Source organism: Mauremys mutica, chromosome 15, assembly GCF_020497125.1.
Source record: "Mauremys mutica isolate MM-2020 ecotype Southern chromosome 15, ASM2049712v1, whole genome shotgun sequence".
Lineage (NCBI taxonomy): Eukaryota > Metazoa > Chordata > Testudines > Geoemydidae > Mauremys > Mauremys mutica.
In genome coordinates this window covers 33,478,449-33,494,278 of record NC_059086.1, presented here as the reverse complement: position 1 = coordinate 33,494,278, position 15,830 = coordinate 33,478,449, and the positions used below count along the sequence as shown (strand labels likewise).

At 60.2% G+C, this 15,830-nt stretch overlaps 1 protein-coding gene across 1 annotated transcript; it reads right to left on the bottom strand.

Moving 5' to 3' along the window:
- Positions 1–3,746: 3,746 nt before the first annotated feature.
- Positions 3,747–15,665, bottom strand: LOC123350001 (leukocyte immunoglobulin-like receptor subfamily B member 3). Its single transcript, XM_044988334.1, has 8 exons — positions 15,635–15,665; positions 14,123–14,413; positions 10,644–10,934; positions 8,991–9,056; positions 6,878–7,168; positions 4,673–4,795; positions 4,226–4,253; positions 3,747–3,972 (listed from the first exon to the last, which is right to left on the bottom strand). Exons 1-8 carry the CDS (start codon positions 15,663–15,665, stop codon positions 3,747–3,749), a joined length of 1,347 nt encoding a protein of 448 aa, XP_044844269.1.
- Between the last annotated feature and the right edge of the window lie 165 nt (positions 15,666–15,830).

Sequence of the window (15,830 nt, the reverse complement as noted above, 5' to 3'; positions counted from 1 at the left end):
CATTTCTCTAACCTGCTCTTAAATATCTCCAGAGATGGAGATTCCACAACCTCCCTGGGCAATTTATTCCAGTGTTTAACCACCCTGACAGGTAGGAACTTTTTCCTAATGTCCAACCTAAACCTCCCTTGCTGCAGTTTAAGCCCATTGCTTCTTGTTCTATCCTTAGAGGCTGAGGTGAACAAGTTTTCTCCCGCCTTCTGATGACACCCTTTTAGATACCTGAAAACTGCCATCATGTCCCCTCTCGGTCTTCTCTTTTCCAAATTAAACAAACCCAATTCTTTCAGCCTTCCTTCGTAGGTCATGTTCTCAACACCTTTGATCATTCTTGTTGCTCTTCTCTGGACCCTCTCCAATTTCTCCACATCTTTCTTGAAATGCGGTGCCCAGAACTGGACACAATACTCCAGCTGAGGCCTGACCAGCGCAGAGTAGAGCGGAAGAATGACTTCTCGTGTCTTGCTCACAACACACCTGTTAATGCAGCCCAGAAAATCACGTTTGCTTTTTTTGCAACAGCATCACACTGTTGACGCATATTTAGCTTGTGGTCCACTATAACCCCTAGGTCCCTTTCTGCCGTACTCCTCCCTAGACAGTCTCTTCCCATTCTGTATGTGTGAAACTGATTGTTCCTTCCTACGTGGAGCACTTTGCATTTGTCTTTGTTAAACTTCATCCTGTTTACCTCAGGCCATTTCTCCGATTTGTCCACATCATTTTGTTCAGTGTGGGGCAGGGGCTGGGACGTGTTTGCACCTTGTCCATGAACACAGCAGGGCACAGAGTGATTTAACCGCCGGCACTTCTGGGCCCCCCCATGGCGGGTGTTTGGGGAGAGCCAGATGTGGGGAGCCAGGAGTGTGGGGGAAGTAGGTCAGGGGTGTCAAGAGGGGCATTGAGAGCAGAGGGGCCGGGATGGGGGACAGGAGTTTGAGGGCAGACAGGCTCCCTCAAGAAGGTCAGAGCCAGGAGGCAGGATTGTTGGTGGGTCAGAGGAGGGAGGGGGGAGCCAGTGCTCCTGAGTGCCCCCTGGGCTGCCACTTCTACCCCCAGCAGCCTCCCCTCTCAGTGCCCCCCTAACCCGCCTCAGCTCCAGCCCCCTCAGCCCCAGGGTCCCCCTTTTTCTTTTCTGTCTCCAAGTCCTCAATCTCCCCCCAACCCCACAGGTCTTACCCCATAATGACTCCCCACCCCACAGCCACCCCTACCCCTCTCCTTGCCCCTCTAGGCAGTCCAGGGGGGCAGGATTATTTCCCCACCCCCCAGGCTGAGGCGACGGCCATTTTAACAAGGGGGTAGCATGGCCGCCCTGCGAGCGCTGCAGGGGGCAAGGGGGCGGCCATATTAACTGAGGGTAGGTGGGGGTCCCTCCTTCCCTTGTAGAGCAGTAGGAGATGGCGGCCATGGAAAGTGGTGGGGCACTGAAGGGGGACAGGCTGGGGAGTGTCCGGGGGGGGCAGAATGGGGGAGGGGCCGGGGGTTGATGGGACACAGGCTGGGGGGAGTCAGAACGGGGATGGGCCCAAGGGTGGTGAGGGAACAGAGCCTGGGGGGGCTGAAAAGGGGAGGGGCTGGGGGGATGGTGGGATATGGGCTCGGGGGGCAGAACCGGGGAGGGGACCGGGGGGGGTTGATGGGACAGAGGCTGAGGGGGCAGAATGGAGGAGGGACCGGGGAGCGAGGTCGTGTTGCCGACAGCCTCGTATCACTAGGGACACCCCGTATTTACACAGGAAGGTGCCTGTCCCGTTCTCCTGGATCTCAGCGCCGGCTGCGGCCTGGCCGGTGTCTGCACAGCCCGGTGGGTCGTGGGGGAGAACGGGCCGTTTGTTGTGTCACCGGCTCCAGCCGAGGGCACGTTGGTCCCCGTGAAGGAAACCCCGGCACGGGAGCTGCGCATGGGCGGTGCCCACCAGCGGGAGCCCTGCCCACCTGGGCCTGCAAACAGAAGGGGCTCGGTGCTTAGCGGTTACATGAGGAGTCCTGGCTTCCAACCCCCTGCTCTAACCACTACACCTCACTCCCCTGCCAGAGCCCGGAACAGAATGAAACCTTCCTGGTCCCCAGCTTCCTGCTGCCGCTAGCTAGTGATGTATAAACAAAGCCTGTGTCACGTCCCTCTCTAGGGGCCTGGCCACATAACCACTGACAGTGTCTCCTCCAGCTCGGGGGCAGGGTCTCTGCGGGGTCATTAGAGAGTCCCTGGGTCTCTCCCAGCTGGCGACCCTGTGACCCTACACCCCATATTCTTCAAAGAAATATTGTTATAATAGGATTACAGCATAACTAAGATGGTGTTTTATGCAACATGGTTCTAGTGAGGGATCAGCGGAAAGGTGACGATTTACTGACTAGGATTATCCTGTTTGTACGCATGGATCATTTTGTACCCAAAGTTAGGAATATTGACTATACATCTGTACTAAAAAGTGTTTGCCCCTGGGGAAGGCCCACCAGACAGGATGCAACCAGCCTGCCTGGCTAGCTGGGGACCAGTCAATGGACCACTAGGGGGAACAATAGGTCTTTGAAGATGCTGATCTCCGGCCTTCCTGAGAAGTTTCCTGGGATGCTCCAAACAACCTGTGACTCATGGCTGCGTTGACCCTGCAGGGTCATGTGATTAATTCACCAGGTACCGGACTCCAGGCTGGAATACCAGTATTTTTCCACTGAGGTTGGGGGGGGGGGGGACCACACTGGGAAACAAAGGATTCCCGCCATATGTTAAACCTATTTAAGGCTGGGAAGTGAGATAATCAGGGTTCATTCTTCACTGAATCCCCGCCCAGGATGACGGCTGAGAACATCAAGGGGGGGGGGGGGGGAACCGAGAAGGACTGAGCCCAGGCTGGGAAAGGTGCCTGGCCTGTGACAGGAATATCTGGAGTTTTAAGCTGCAAGCAAGAGCAGTTTGCCTTCAAGAAACTCTGCAACCTGCTTAAAACAACATTTAGGGTGAGAAATTCCTGCTTGTAACTGGTTTCTTTAGTGTCTAAGCTTCTGTTGCGGTTTGGTTTTATTTGCTGGGTGAGCTGCTTTGATCTCTAGGCTGCCCCTTATCATCACTTCAAGTCTGTCTTTTGTAGCTAATATATTTGTTTTTGTTTTCTCTAAAACTAATTTGTGGAATTCAGAACTGGGTGGGCAAAAAGCTGTGCAGATCTTCCTCCCCGTGGCGAGTGGGATCCTGGCGCCCTCCAGGGGCTGCTCCAAGGGGAGCCCGGGGAGCCCAGCCCAGGGGCAGCTCCTCTAGCTGGTGCCGCAGGGGCTGCTGCTCGGGGGCCGGGGGTTCGATACTGAGGTGCAGCTGTTGGGCTGGGAGCGGTTGGGGGGAGGTTTCTCTGAAGTAGGGGGAGGTTGTGCTGGTGTCTCAGGAGCTGTCACCCCACCCCAGAGCGATCCCATTTCCCCAAGGTGTTACACACACTCCCAGCGTGGGGACAGCGGGGCTGTGGGGCGTCCGGGAGGGTGGAGCTGGTTTGTGGTTCTGTGTTTATTACAAATCTGGAGATTAACAGGATGCCAAATAACACACGCAGCTGCCTCGGCGTATCCCCTGCCCCTCCCAGCGCTGAACCCCTCTTATGCCCCCCACGTGGGGCTGGGTGGGGCAGCACCAGCTGTAGGGGGGTTATGGGATGGCCATAAGCCGAGCCCGTTCTCTGGGGGGCAATTGCTCTGTTACCCCCTGGTGGCCGACGCTCCCTGCCCCATCGCTGCGATGACTCCCCCTGGCTTCACGTTACGGAGACGGGTGGAGGGCAACCTGCACCCTGGGGGCTTTGCCCATCGGGCCCCCGGCTCACGTTGATGGTGGCGTAAACGACAGGCTCGGGGGCAGGGGCCGAGCCCCCCGGCTTGGCCTGCAGGGCCTGGCGGCCCAGCTCAGTGTAGGTGAGTTCCTCAGCGCCGGGGTTGGGCTCCTGGGGCTGGGACGCTAGAGCCTGCGCAGCCGCCCACTGCCTGCGGGGCGAAAGAGAGAGATTGTAACAGAACCCAGGAGTCCTGGCTCCCAGCCCCACCCCCTCACTCCAACCCACTAGACCCCACTCCCCTCCCTGAGCCGGGGAGAGAACCCAGGAGTCCTGGCTCCCAGCCCCACCCCCTCACTCCAACCCACTAGACCCCACTCCCCTCTCTGAGCCGGGGAGAGAACCCAGGAGTCCTGTGTGCTGGGGCAGGTAGATGGGGGTGGGGAGCGGAGCTGGGGTCTCACCTGCTCTGTCTCAGGGCTGGTCCTTTCCCTGCAGAGACATGAAGCAGAATCATGCATGAGTCGACCCGGATCCCGTGTACCAGCCCTGCCCCTCAGCCCTATAGGGCAGCTGGGACGGGGGGCCCAATACAGAGTTCCCACCCCCTGTTCTGCCTGGGGGAACCCCACCCCCTCCAGCTGCTGAGCCTGGATACCCTAGAGACAGACTGAGCCCAGCTCCCTGCAGTCCAGCGCCCCCTATGAAGCCCCCCACCACCTGCAGCACAGCGCCCCCTAGTGCTGCCCAGGGGCTTTGGGGCCAGCTCTCCGTGCCAGGGGAGACGCCCCCTGCTGGGCCCCTGCCCCACCCCCTGGGTTTCCTTCCCCATCTCCAATCCAAGCCGTGACCCCTTCCCAGCCCGGCTTAGCAGCGGGTTAAACCCTTCCCTCGCTGGGCGGGGCACTCACTTCCTCCGGTTCTTCTGTAGCAGACAAAGACCACGAGAAGGAGGAAGAGGCCAGCGGCCGCCACACTCATCCCGGTGATGATGGTGTGGGTCAAATCCAGAGGTGCCGGCAGTTCTGATCCCCCTGGGAAGCAGCACCAGGCCGTGAGCGGCTGATTCGTTACCTGCTGCCCCAGCCCCTCCCCCTCGAGGACCCAAGGACCCACAGCAGAACATTCTCTGGGGCTGGGGTGGGGGGCAGGAGCAGAGGGGATTCTGGGTAGTAGTGGTCAGTGTGGTTCACTCACAGTGGCACAGAACTATACTGAGGTCGGGGGGGGGGATGTACCTCAGGCCCCATGTACCCAGTGAAGCCAGCCACCTCCCGCCCCCCAGGTCCTGCCCCTGTCCTGGGATTTTCCAAGCAGCTCCAGCTCATTTCTGCATAGGAATCATCTGTGGAGGGGGATGACAGTGGGGGAGGGGCTTTGAGAGGAGCTGTTGAAGTGATCAGCAGCGGAAGACGTAAGGGCGCTGCCATCGCAATTGCCCTCATTAGGTTCCAGGCTCAACAAGGCGTCACTCTGAATCAGTGGGTTCAAGTGTTAACACCACGTCTATCTGGGTTGGTAGGTTCCAGGGTTAACGCCCTGCTGGACGGCACCAATGCAAAGAGGGAGCCCTGCTTCGGAGCTGTTCCCCCAGGCCCTCTGCAGACACAGGCAGAGACGGGATACATGGGACCGTTATCCCCAGCTCTCTGTTCCCAGACCCATTCTCCCAGGGGGATACGCACCGAGCTGTGCCCCACAGGAGTGACTTTATGGTGCCGCTGGGCAGCACAGCAGCCCAGTCTGTGGGGCCCTTGGGGTGGGGCTGTTTGTTCGGGGGAAGTTCTCCCAGGCCCTGCTGCCACAAAGCCAATCAGGCATCTGCCCAGTGACACCCCCCAGCATATGAAATGAGTCGGGTGTGGAGGGGGCTCAGATGGTGCATTTGCTGTGGGGATCGGCATCATTCCTGGATGAGTCAGGTCGGTTCCCCCTGAATAGAATCAGCGTCTGTCAGGGGCAGCAGAGGGGGTGAGAAAGCTGGAGCCCAGGTGTCTGTGGTTAGTTATACAGGGAGCTCTCCTCCCATCAACAGGCAATGGCGGCTCTTCCCCGGGCTGAGCCGGCGTCCCTGGGGAGAGGACGGGACCAAGGGATTTGGGCCGGTTCAGCGGCCCCGGGATCCCAGAATGGGGAGGATCGGCCCAGTGAGACCCTGAGCACAGATACAGCCCCTGCCTGGCTCTACAGAAACTGGAACCAAAATCATCACTGACTAGTATTAAATTGCCAGGAGCCCCTGTCCTGGGCCAGCTCCCCCGTGTGCTTGGAGCTGTACGGACACACGACACAGAGACGGTCCCTGCCCCAGCCAGGTGCCATTCACACCTGGAGTCACTGCGGAGCAGGTCTGGGTGCGGCGGTTCCTATTTGGGAGGAGGAACGTCCCTGTGTCTGTAGAGCTACAGGGGAGCTTGTCTGCCAACCGGGGCTGTATCAAACCAGAGGCGCTAATACCGACAGCCCAGACTCGCTCTGAGATCACCAGTGGGGGTTGGGAACCACATGGGATTTGTCATTTCGGATCCAGTTTTCATGTAGACAAGGTCTTAGTCCATCTTTCTATCCCTCACCAGACGTGCTCCCATCTGTCCACTGCCCTACGTTCCCAAGGACCCACATTCCCACTGACCTGTGGCCGTCAGTCCCCATAGATCTGTCCATCACTCTCTATATAGAAGAATTGACCCCATCAGTTCTGTCTGCAGGGACCATCCCCCTCCAAACGGCCGAATGGCCCCATGGGCGTCTGAGCGGGGAGCCCTGTTCCGTGGGGGGTGAATTGTTCAATTTTCTCGCTCACCTTCTCCCTCAGACTCTGTTGTGGGGGGATCTGTTTGCTGGGTCCCAGCTGGGTCGGTTCCCTCTGTGGGATAAAAACGAGCATCAGCTGGGATGGGGGAGGGAGGGAACTGAGCACCCAGCCATCAGCCCAGAAACTCCTGGCTGGGGAACCCCCCAGGGATTCCGTCCCCGCTCCCCATCTGGGAGTCCCCTCTGCTGGGCCCAGGGCTCAGGGCAGAGCCTATTTCTGAGTGTCCCATCAGGACCAAGACCCCCTGAGGGTTTGTCTGGGTGTGGGGCTGGGAGCAGGGATGCCGAGCCAGCCCCCTCACCTGCTACCACCAGCTCCACGGGGTCGCTGGGCTCCAACCAGACGGGCGGGTCCCACTTGGTGCTATATCGGCAGCTGTAGCTCCCTGCATCTCCTCGGCTCACGTTGCGGATGGGAAACTCAGCCACATCCTCCACGGGGTCCATCGAGCGCAGTGCGTCCGGGTCTCCAGCTTTACTCAGAAAGATCCTCGCTCCCTGACACCGACACTCACACCGGATGGTCACGGCTCCCCCCAAGGCGACCCGCTCGCTGGGGTGCAGGGAGATGTTGGGTTTGGGGTTCCTGGGCTCTGCAGGTAGCAGGACACAGGCCGTGAGACAGACACCCTGGCATGGTCACCTGGCAGCTGGGACCCGCAAACAACGGCCTGGAGCTGGGGAACCTCCTCAGCTTGGCACTCAGCCGGTTCTAGCCAGTGTGGAACAAAGGATGGAGAAGAGGAGAGGACCCCGCTGACCTGACCAGCCGGTTCCAGCCAGAGGGGTGCAAAGGACGGTTTAGAGCAGAGGAGGCCCAAGCAACCCTGTTTCCCTGGCCAGAAGAGAATGGACAGAGGTTGGGCCTGGGGGAGGTGATATAAGATGCCCAGCTGGAAGAAGGGGGCTCTGGGCTGTCAGGGGAGAGCAGGCAGAGGCCACCTGGAGGCATGAGAGACTGGGATGTGCTGGGCTGAGGGAGGCCAGGCCTGAGGCCCTGAGAGTTTCCTGTGCTGGGTTCAGATGCTCAATAAACCCTCCTGTTTTACGCTGGCTGAGAGTTGCTCCCGTCTAGAGACCGGGGTGGCATTTTTCCCTCTGGGAGTGGCAGCCCCAGGGGTCCAGGTGTGCTGAAGGCACAGAGATGTTCTGTTCCTGGAGGCAGAGGAGCCTACGGCTTAACCCCCGAGAGAGATTGTGGCCCCCGAGAAGGGCTGTCGCACTGAAGTGGTTCCTCCCAGGGACCGCGGGGAGCTGAGAACACAGGCCTGTGAGTCCGTGACCATTTGGGAACAGCGTGGAGATGGCCTGTAACCATCTCCTGAAGAAGGACATTGCAGAGCTGTGCAGAGAGACGGCTGCGCACTGGAAAGCTCACCGAGGCCCAGCTGATTGCTCAGCTGGAAGAGGACGATTGCTCTAAGGAGCTGGCTTCCTGACCCACCTGGGGCTGGTAGGCAGAGGCATCCAGCCGGGGTGAGTGGGGATGGACCTCACGGTGCCAATTCCAAAGGGAACCGCGACACTAAATTGCTGCCCCAGGTTAAGGACGGGGGAGATACAGGTGCCTGTCTCGCGGCCTTTGGGAAGGCTGGTAATTGGAGCCAGGCTGACCCTGCGGAAAGGCTCCGGCGTCCAGCCCCCTTTCTGGGTGCCAAGGCCATAGAGCTGTTTAGCCAGATGGGCGGGGTGGCAGACTGGCTCCCACTCCCGGCCCCAGCGTATATGTCTGCGTGTATCTCCTGGGCTCAGGCCCCTCGGACCCCCAGTGGGCGTGGAAGGTGATGGTCAGTGGGGAGAAATTCCTGGGGTGGCGAGATCCTGGGACAGAGAATAGTTGTCAGGCCCCAGGTGCTGTAGCAACGGCCATTATTAGGGTACAGAGTTAACTGTGTCTCATGGAATTGGCAGGTTACAGAGTTAACAGTGTCTATCTGGGTTGGTAGGTTCCAGGGTTGACACCCAGCTGGGCAGCACCCCTGGGTGGGGGGAGCCCTGCTTCTGAGCCGTTCCCCCGGGCTGTCTGCAGACTCAGGCAGAGACACAGGATACATGGGATCATTTCCCTGGCTCTCCGTCCCCAGCCCTGTTCTCCCAGGGGGATACGCACCGAGCTGAGCCCCTCACGGGTGGCTTTGTGGTGCCAGTGGGCAGCACAGCACCCTGGTTTGTGGGGCTCCCGGGGTGGGAAGCTCTCCCAGGCCCAGCCCCAACCAAGCCAATCTGGCATCTGCCCAGTGACACCCCCTCATATGAAATGAGTCCGGGAGGGTTCAGATGGGGCATTCGCTGTGGGGATCTGCCCCCGTCCTACCCAACCAGCCCTTCGTGGCTCCCCTTGAGGGCATCTCCTTGAGCTGCACAAATTTCTTTCCAGAGCTGGTTCAATGGTGATTCTCCCCCCAGCCCCAGTACCTGGCCCCACGGTGCCTGGGCGGGTGGGAGCCGGCGCTTTTCCCGGCTGAGTCGGGTCAGTTCCCCCTGTGGGAATAGAACCAGAGTCTGTCAGGGGTTGGGGCAGCGGCGTGAGAAAGCTGGCGCTCTGGTATCTGATGTTAGTTTGTGATGTTCTTAATGTTTTCTCTGAATACTGTGTTGGTGCCTCAGTGTCCCCTAGGCAGTTCTTAAGTATCTAGCAGAGCAAAGGCCAGTGCATCTAAATGCCTGACCCTCTGTCTCCTAGCAACTGATGGCCTGGGCCCCTTCTCTGCAAAGGTGCCAACTGAAGGTGTTGGAGACAAAGAGATCAGGTGACCTCCTGGCCCAGGGAAGGAGGAGAGGCTGGAGGGGGTTTCAGTCTGGAGCTGGCTGGGGACGAGGAGTGAAATGCAGACGTGGGGCTCTGGCTCACTGCCCCCCAGAATGGACCCGGCCTAGAGGTCCGGTTCTCTGTACCTACAAGCTCTGTTTTAGACCCTGTTCCTGTCATCGAATAAACCTCTGTGTTACTGGCTGGCTGAGAGTCACGTCTGACTGCGAAGTGGGGGTGCAGAGGACCCTGTGGCTTCCCCAGGACCCCGCTGGGGCGGACTCGCTGTGGGAAGCGCACGGAGGGGCAGAGGATGCTGAATGCTCCAAGGTCAGACCCAGGAGGTGAAGCCGTGTGAGCTTCTTGCCCTCGAGACAGTCTGCTCCAAGGGAGAGGAGGCTCCCCAGAGTCCTGCCTGGCTTGGTGGGGAGCAGTTCCAGAGCATCGCCCGGGGACTCCGTGACATAGTTACGCAGGGAATTTCTCCTCCCCACAACTGGCAACCCCGGCTCTACCCCGGGCTGAGCCAGCGTCCCTGGGGAGAGGACGGGACCAAGGGATTCAGGTCGGTTCAGTGCACCCATGATCCCAGAACAGGGGAGGATCGGCCCAGCGAGACCCTGAGCGCAGATACAGCCCCTGCCTGGCTCCACGGAAACTGGAACCAAAATCATTACTGACTAGTATTAATTACCAGGAGCCCCTGTCATGGGCCAGCTCCCCCGTGTGCTCAGAGCTGTATGGACACAGGACACAGAGACGGTCCCTGCCCCAGCCAGGTGCCATTCACACCTGGAGTCACTGCGGAGCAGGTCTGTTCCTATTTCAGTGGCCAGCTGGCCCCACCGACCTGTGACCATCCATCCCATGGATCTATCCATCACCCTCTATATAGAAGAATTGAACCCATCAGTTCTGTCTGCAGGGACCATACCCCTCAAAATGGACCAAATGGCCCCGTGGGCATCTGAGCCGGGAGCCCTGTTCCCTGGGGGATGAATTGTTCCATTTCTCCCGCTCACCTTCTCCCTTCGGCTCCGTCGTGGGGAGATCCGGCTGCTGGGGCCCAGCTGGGTCGGTTCCCTCTGTGGGATTAAAACAAGTGTCTGCTGGGATGGGGGTGGGTGGGAACCGAGGACCCAGCCATCAGCCCTCAAACTCCAGCGGCTGCTGCTACCCCCTGGCTGGGGAACCCCCCAGTGACTCTGTCCCCACTCCCCATCTGGGTTCAGGGTAGAGCCTAGTTCTGAGTGTCCCATTGGAGCCAAGACCAGCTGAGGGTTCAGCTGTGGGTGAGATTGGGAGCAGGGAATCCTCACCTGCTACCACCAGCTCCACGGGGTCGCTGGGCTCTGACCAGACGGGCGGGTCCCACTTGGTGCTATATTGGCAGCTGTAGCTCCCTGCGTCTCTCCGATTCACGTTGCGGATGGGAAACTCAGCCATGTCCCCTGCAGGCTCCATCGAGCGCCGTGCGTCCAGGTCTCCATCTTTACTCAGAAGGAACCTCGCTCCCCGACACCGACACTCACACCGGATGGTCACGGCTCCCCCCAGGGCGACCTGCTCACTGGGGTGCAGGGAGATGTTGGGTTTGGGGTAGCTGGGCTCTGCAGGCAGGAGGAGACAGGCCGTGAAACACAGACCCTGGGAAGGTCACTCTGCCCCGTCCCCACAGAATGGCCTCAGTGACAAGGCTGATACAGGGGCCTGCAGGGAGAGTCTCCTGGATGCTTTTCCCCTGAATGCAAGACCGAGGGAGCTGGGCTAGTGACACAAGAGACACAGGGCCCCCCACCCACCAACAGGGCAATAGCACAGATCCATCTGCCAGGAGCCCATGGAGGGGTGGCTGCGGCAGGGCAAGGAGAGGCCGAGGGGACCTAGAGGCCAATTGTGTTTTCTCTCCTTCGGCTGGGGAGGGAGAAATCAGTTCATTGGGGAATGATCACAAGTGGATCAGAGTTCGCTGGTGTAGCCGGAACTGCTGGGGAGGGTCACACTGGGACTATTGCTGAGCTGCCTGAACAGTAACTGCCATTGGCTGAATTAAACTCACTTCATGGGCAACAATTTACATTCATGGAGCCCCAGGAGCTGGAGTTGGAACGTCCCAGGCACTAGGCCAGAACCCACCGTGCTGCGGTCCCATCGCGGCTTCTCTGTCCCTAGGCTGGTTTGTTGTATCTTGAGCCCTCCCCTTGCGCTGTCTCTGTTTGCTGCTCTGAGCTCCAGCTCAGATACCTGCAGCGATTTCTCCAGGCGATGGGTCGGCTTCTCAATGCCACAACTGTCCCTCCGCTGCTTTTTCTAGAGTCCCTTTGATCTCTGGCAATTTGTCTATTTCTGTTGCTGCACCTGAAGGTGCCGGGCGGACGTTGTGTCTGTACTATTTGCTTCACTTTCGTTGCAGCTCACGTCCTCCTCATTTCTACAGCCCATTTCTCTTTGCTCACAGCTCATTTCTGTCACGTTTCATTCGTGCTTCGCTTCGCTTGTGGTTTTCTAACAATGACTTAGGTACTTAGAGACTCTTTTTCCTTCCTGTTTCACTGCCTGGTTCTTCCTTTAACTTTCCCCCTCCTGCCTCTGTCTTTCCTCTCTCTGCCTCCCCCTGTTCCTGCCATCTCTGCCCCTTCTCAACGGGACTGTCCCCCTGCCAGCTCTGTGCCTGGCCCCTTCGATGACACAGCTCGGCCACCGGGTCCCCTTCCACTGGCTCCCCTCGCTGGGTCCCTGCGTTTCTGGTGCCGGTTGGTACCTCGCTGGCTGCTGGTGTCTCTCCCCGCGCTGGGCAGCCTCCCTCCAAACTCTGCCAGCCGTTTCCACCAGGAGTGCTGGGGTGGGGTAGGAGCTGCTGGCTGCTGTCCCCTGCTGGTTTCTTTCTCTCCCCACCATAAAAAAAATCCCACCCCAGGCTCGAGCTCCCCCCACTTCAGCTGTCCAGGAATCCTTGGGGGTCTCCCCACAGAAGCAGTTTTGAGGCTGCTCCTCAGCAGCCAACGTGTGCAGCTCCCACTGCTCTGTAACCCGACAGCCCCCAGCCCAGGTGGGCATCACACAGCCAGCCCTGGAAGGCAGTCACAGGCTGGGGGCGGGGCCGGCTGGGCAGCCTCCTGAGAGCAGGAGGAGCTGGGGGAGCACCCCCTAGGAAAAGCCCCTGCTTTGCAGCTCCCCCTGGGGGCAGGGATTCCCCCTCCCTCGGCCTCGCATCTCCACGAGCTGCTGCTCCCTGGGGGCAGGGCCGTGTTCCCTCTAATTTTTACATCCATATGCGGAATGAATTTTGTTATGTGCACAGAGAGGTGATGTGTGGTGAGGGTGGGGCTGAGGTGTGTGGGAGGGGGCTCAGGGCTGCGGCAGAGGGTTGGAGTGCGGGGGTGGTGAGGGCTCCGGCTGGGTGTTGGGGCTCTGGGATGGGGCTGGGGATGAGGGATTTCAGGTGCAGGAGACCCCAGGACAGCGGCAGGGAAAGAGGACTCCCCTCAGCCCTTTCTCACTGCAGCAGCCTGGGATCCCGGGAGAGCTGCCTCTCCCTGGCCGCAGCAGCTTAGCGGGAACTTAGGGGCAGGGATCCCCCCTCCCTCCGCCCTGAATTTCCAATGGCTGCTGCTCCCCCCGCTGGGGAACCCCCCAGTGACTCAGTCCCCGTGCCCTGGCCAGGCGTCCCCTCTGCAGGGCTCAGGGCAGAGCCTGCTCTGAGCATCCCATCTGTGCAGAGACCCCCTGAGGGTTCGTCTGGGTGTGGGGCTGGGAGCCGGGATGCTGAGCTGGGCTCCTCACCTGCTACCACCAGCTGCACGGGGTCGCTGGGCTGCGAGGAGACGAAGGGCTCTGACCGGGGTCGGTAGCTGCAGCTGTAGCTCCCTCCGTGCTGCCGGCCCACGCTGGGGATGCGGAACTCGGCCCCGGCCGCAGCAGGGTCCATGTGTCGCTGCAGGTTCAGGTCTCCAGCCTTGTGCAGGAAGAACCTCACGTCCAGGTGCTGCCCCTGACACCGGATGGTGGCGTCTGCCCCTGAGGCAGTGACTGAAGTGAGGCTCAGAGAGATGGAGGGTCTGGGTAAGCTGGGATCTGCACAGAGGAGACAGGCTGTGAGAGCCAGACCCGGGCACCCACCCAGCCCCAGCCTCCCCAGCCAGCCTCAGCCCTGGACAGATCCAGGGGCCCCCAGGCAGAGATTCCCTCCCAGATCACCGGACAACAGCCCACAGCTCTGGGGTGACCCCGGGGTGTCGGCTCCCTGCCTCCGGCATGGCCACAATCAGGGTCACGCTCGTCTGGGCAGGGAACAGAACTTCCCCCGGGGCCAGGCCCAGGCTGCAGAACGAGCTCCCCCAGCAGCCAAGGGCCCCCCAAACCTCCCCACCTCCGGCTCCAAGGCCAGGCACCCTCCCCCGGCCGGCCTGCTCCGTTATCGACCCGGGGCAGCGCGGCCATTGACCCCCCAAACCGCCCCAGACCAGCCCCTCCGCGGTGGGCACAGACCTCCCCCGGGGAGAGGCCGAGAGAGAACGACCCGCCCGGGACAGACGGGGCCACGGCGCTTAATGCTCGACTGGCAGGCGCCCGACACCGCGGTGACCAGGGCAGCGTCAGACCATGTGCAGGGTAGAAGGCTGCTCCCCCCTGGCTGGGACCCCCCAGTGACTCCGTCCCCCCTCCCCGGCCGGGCGTCCCCTCTGCTGGGCCCAGGGCTCAGGGCAGAGCCTGGCTCTGAGTGGCCCATCGGTGCGAGCCCCCGGGGATCTAGTTGGGTGTGGGGCTGGGAGCCGAGGTGCCGGGCTGGGCCCCTCACCTGCTACAATGATCTGCACAGGGTCACTGGGCTCCGAGTAGGCAGCTCGTACTGATCTGTTGCTATAACGACAGGTGTAGCTGCCCCCGTGTTCCCGTCTGGCGCTGGTGATGGGAAATTCAGCCTCAGAGCCGGCAGGGTCTGTGTAAGTCAGATAGTTCCCAGCTCCATCCTTGTAGAGGAGGATCCTCATTCCCAGGCGCTGATGCCAGCACCGGATGGTGATGTTTCCCCTCATGGGGATCACCCCACCGGGGCTGACGGAGATGGAGGGTTTGGTGTAGGACCCCTCTGGATTCACAAACAAACAGGCAGTAAGTGGGGGTGACACAAACCGCGTCCGTCTGACTCAATCCTCTGCCCATCTGTCGCTCCAGCGTTTCACCCCCTGCCCGTCCCTGGGGTGCAGCTCAGCTCCGTGGCTCACAGCCGGGGGGAGACACAGTAGGGGGGAAAGGAGATTTCCAGTCTCAGTTTCCTTTAGTTATCCAGAGTGAATTCAGCTCTCCCCCTCTGTGGGTCAAGAGTGACTGCAGATTGACCCTTGTGGGGGCTGAGATCAGAATCACCCTCCTTCCGTTTTTCTAACATTGCAGCAGAGCTGCAGCTCTGCTGGAGTTGGGCTGAACATGGATTATTTTTTAAAATATTCTAAAAAACCACATTTACTCCAATTGTCCGGCAATGTGCTGTATGCACAGGAGTGTGGAGTAGGGTTTGTGGGACAAATCTGAGTCCTTTGAGCAAAGGCTCCGAAACACACATTTGCAAAATCCCCCGGTTGTTCTAACATTTTTCTGCCCACCCCTGGGGCTCAGACTTCAGTTCTGCTCCGCCCCAAACCGCTCTCAGCCGCTGGGGATTTAGCTCCGCTCTGCATGGTGCCCGGGGCCCCTTTGGGGACGGGATATTCCCAAAGCTGTTCAGGGGACGTTCCGAACGCCGGGCCGGGCTGAGCCTGACCCACGAGCAAAGCAGTGACACACGTGTGCAGCAAGCCGAGGGTGAGACACAACGGGGCCTTGCTCCAGTCCCTCTGCGTGTCCACGTCTTACAGCCCTGCTCTGCCTGACCCGTTCCCCGGGCTCCTGCCAGCTCCCCGGGCACAGTGCGGGGGCACTGCGGGGGGGCTGGTGCCTTCACTCTGTATTTCCTGCTTTGAGTGCAGGTGAATTCACCCTGTGTGGTGCCCATCCCTGTAATGAGTGGGGCGAGGCCTCAGTCCCCACCTCCGTGTGTGTAAGGGAGCAGCGGTCTGAGAGGATCATCTGCTTGGGGGATCTGTGCCCCTCATCCCCCACCCACGTCCCTTGTCCTTAAGGTGGAAATTCCTCCACCTGCCCCATTCCCCACAGATACTCACGTCCGGACACCCCACTCTGCCCGGCCAGCCAGCAGCCTGGAAAGGAGATGGGTCATTAGGGGCCAGATCCCAGAGCAACTGGATCCTATACCCTAGTCTCTGATCCCCACAGCCCATAGACACACTCCCTGACTGTCTCCGATACTCACCGAGGAGGAGGACGGTGAGAGCAGACGCCATGATGAGGCAGTGGGGGGACCCTCAGCGCTGCCACCAACACCCCAGTGCTGAGCTCCACCGAGCCTGAGGCCCGAGTGCGAGGGGAATGAGGAACTGCACCGGGGGCTGCAGCCCCAGGAAGCCCGTGATGCGCTCGGCCCCTTTCTTCCCACCAGATGGTTTCTC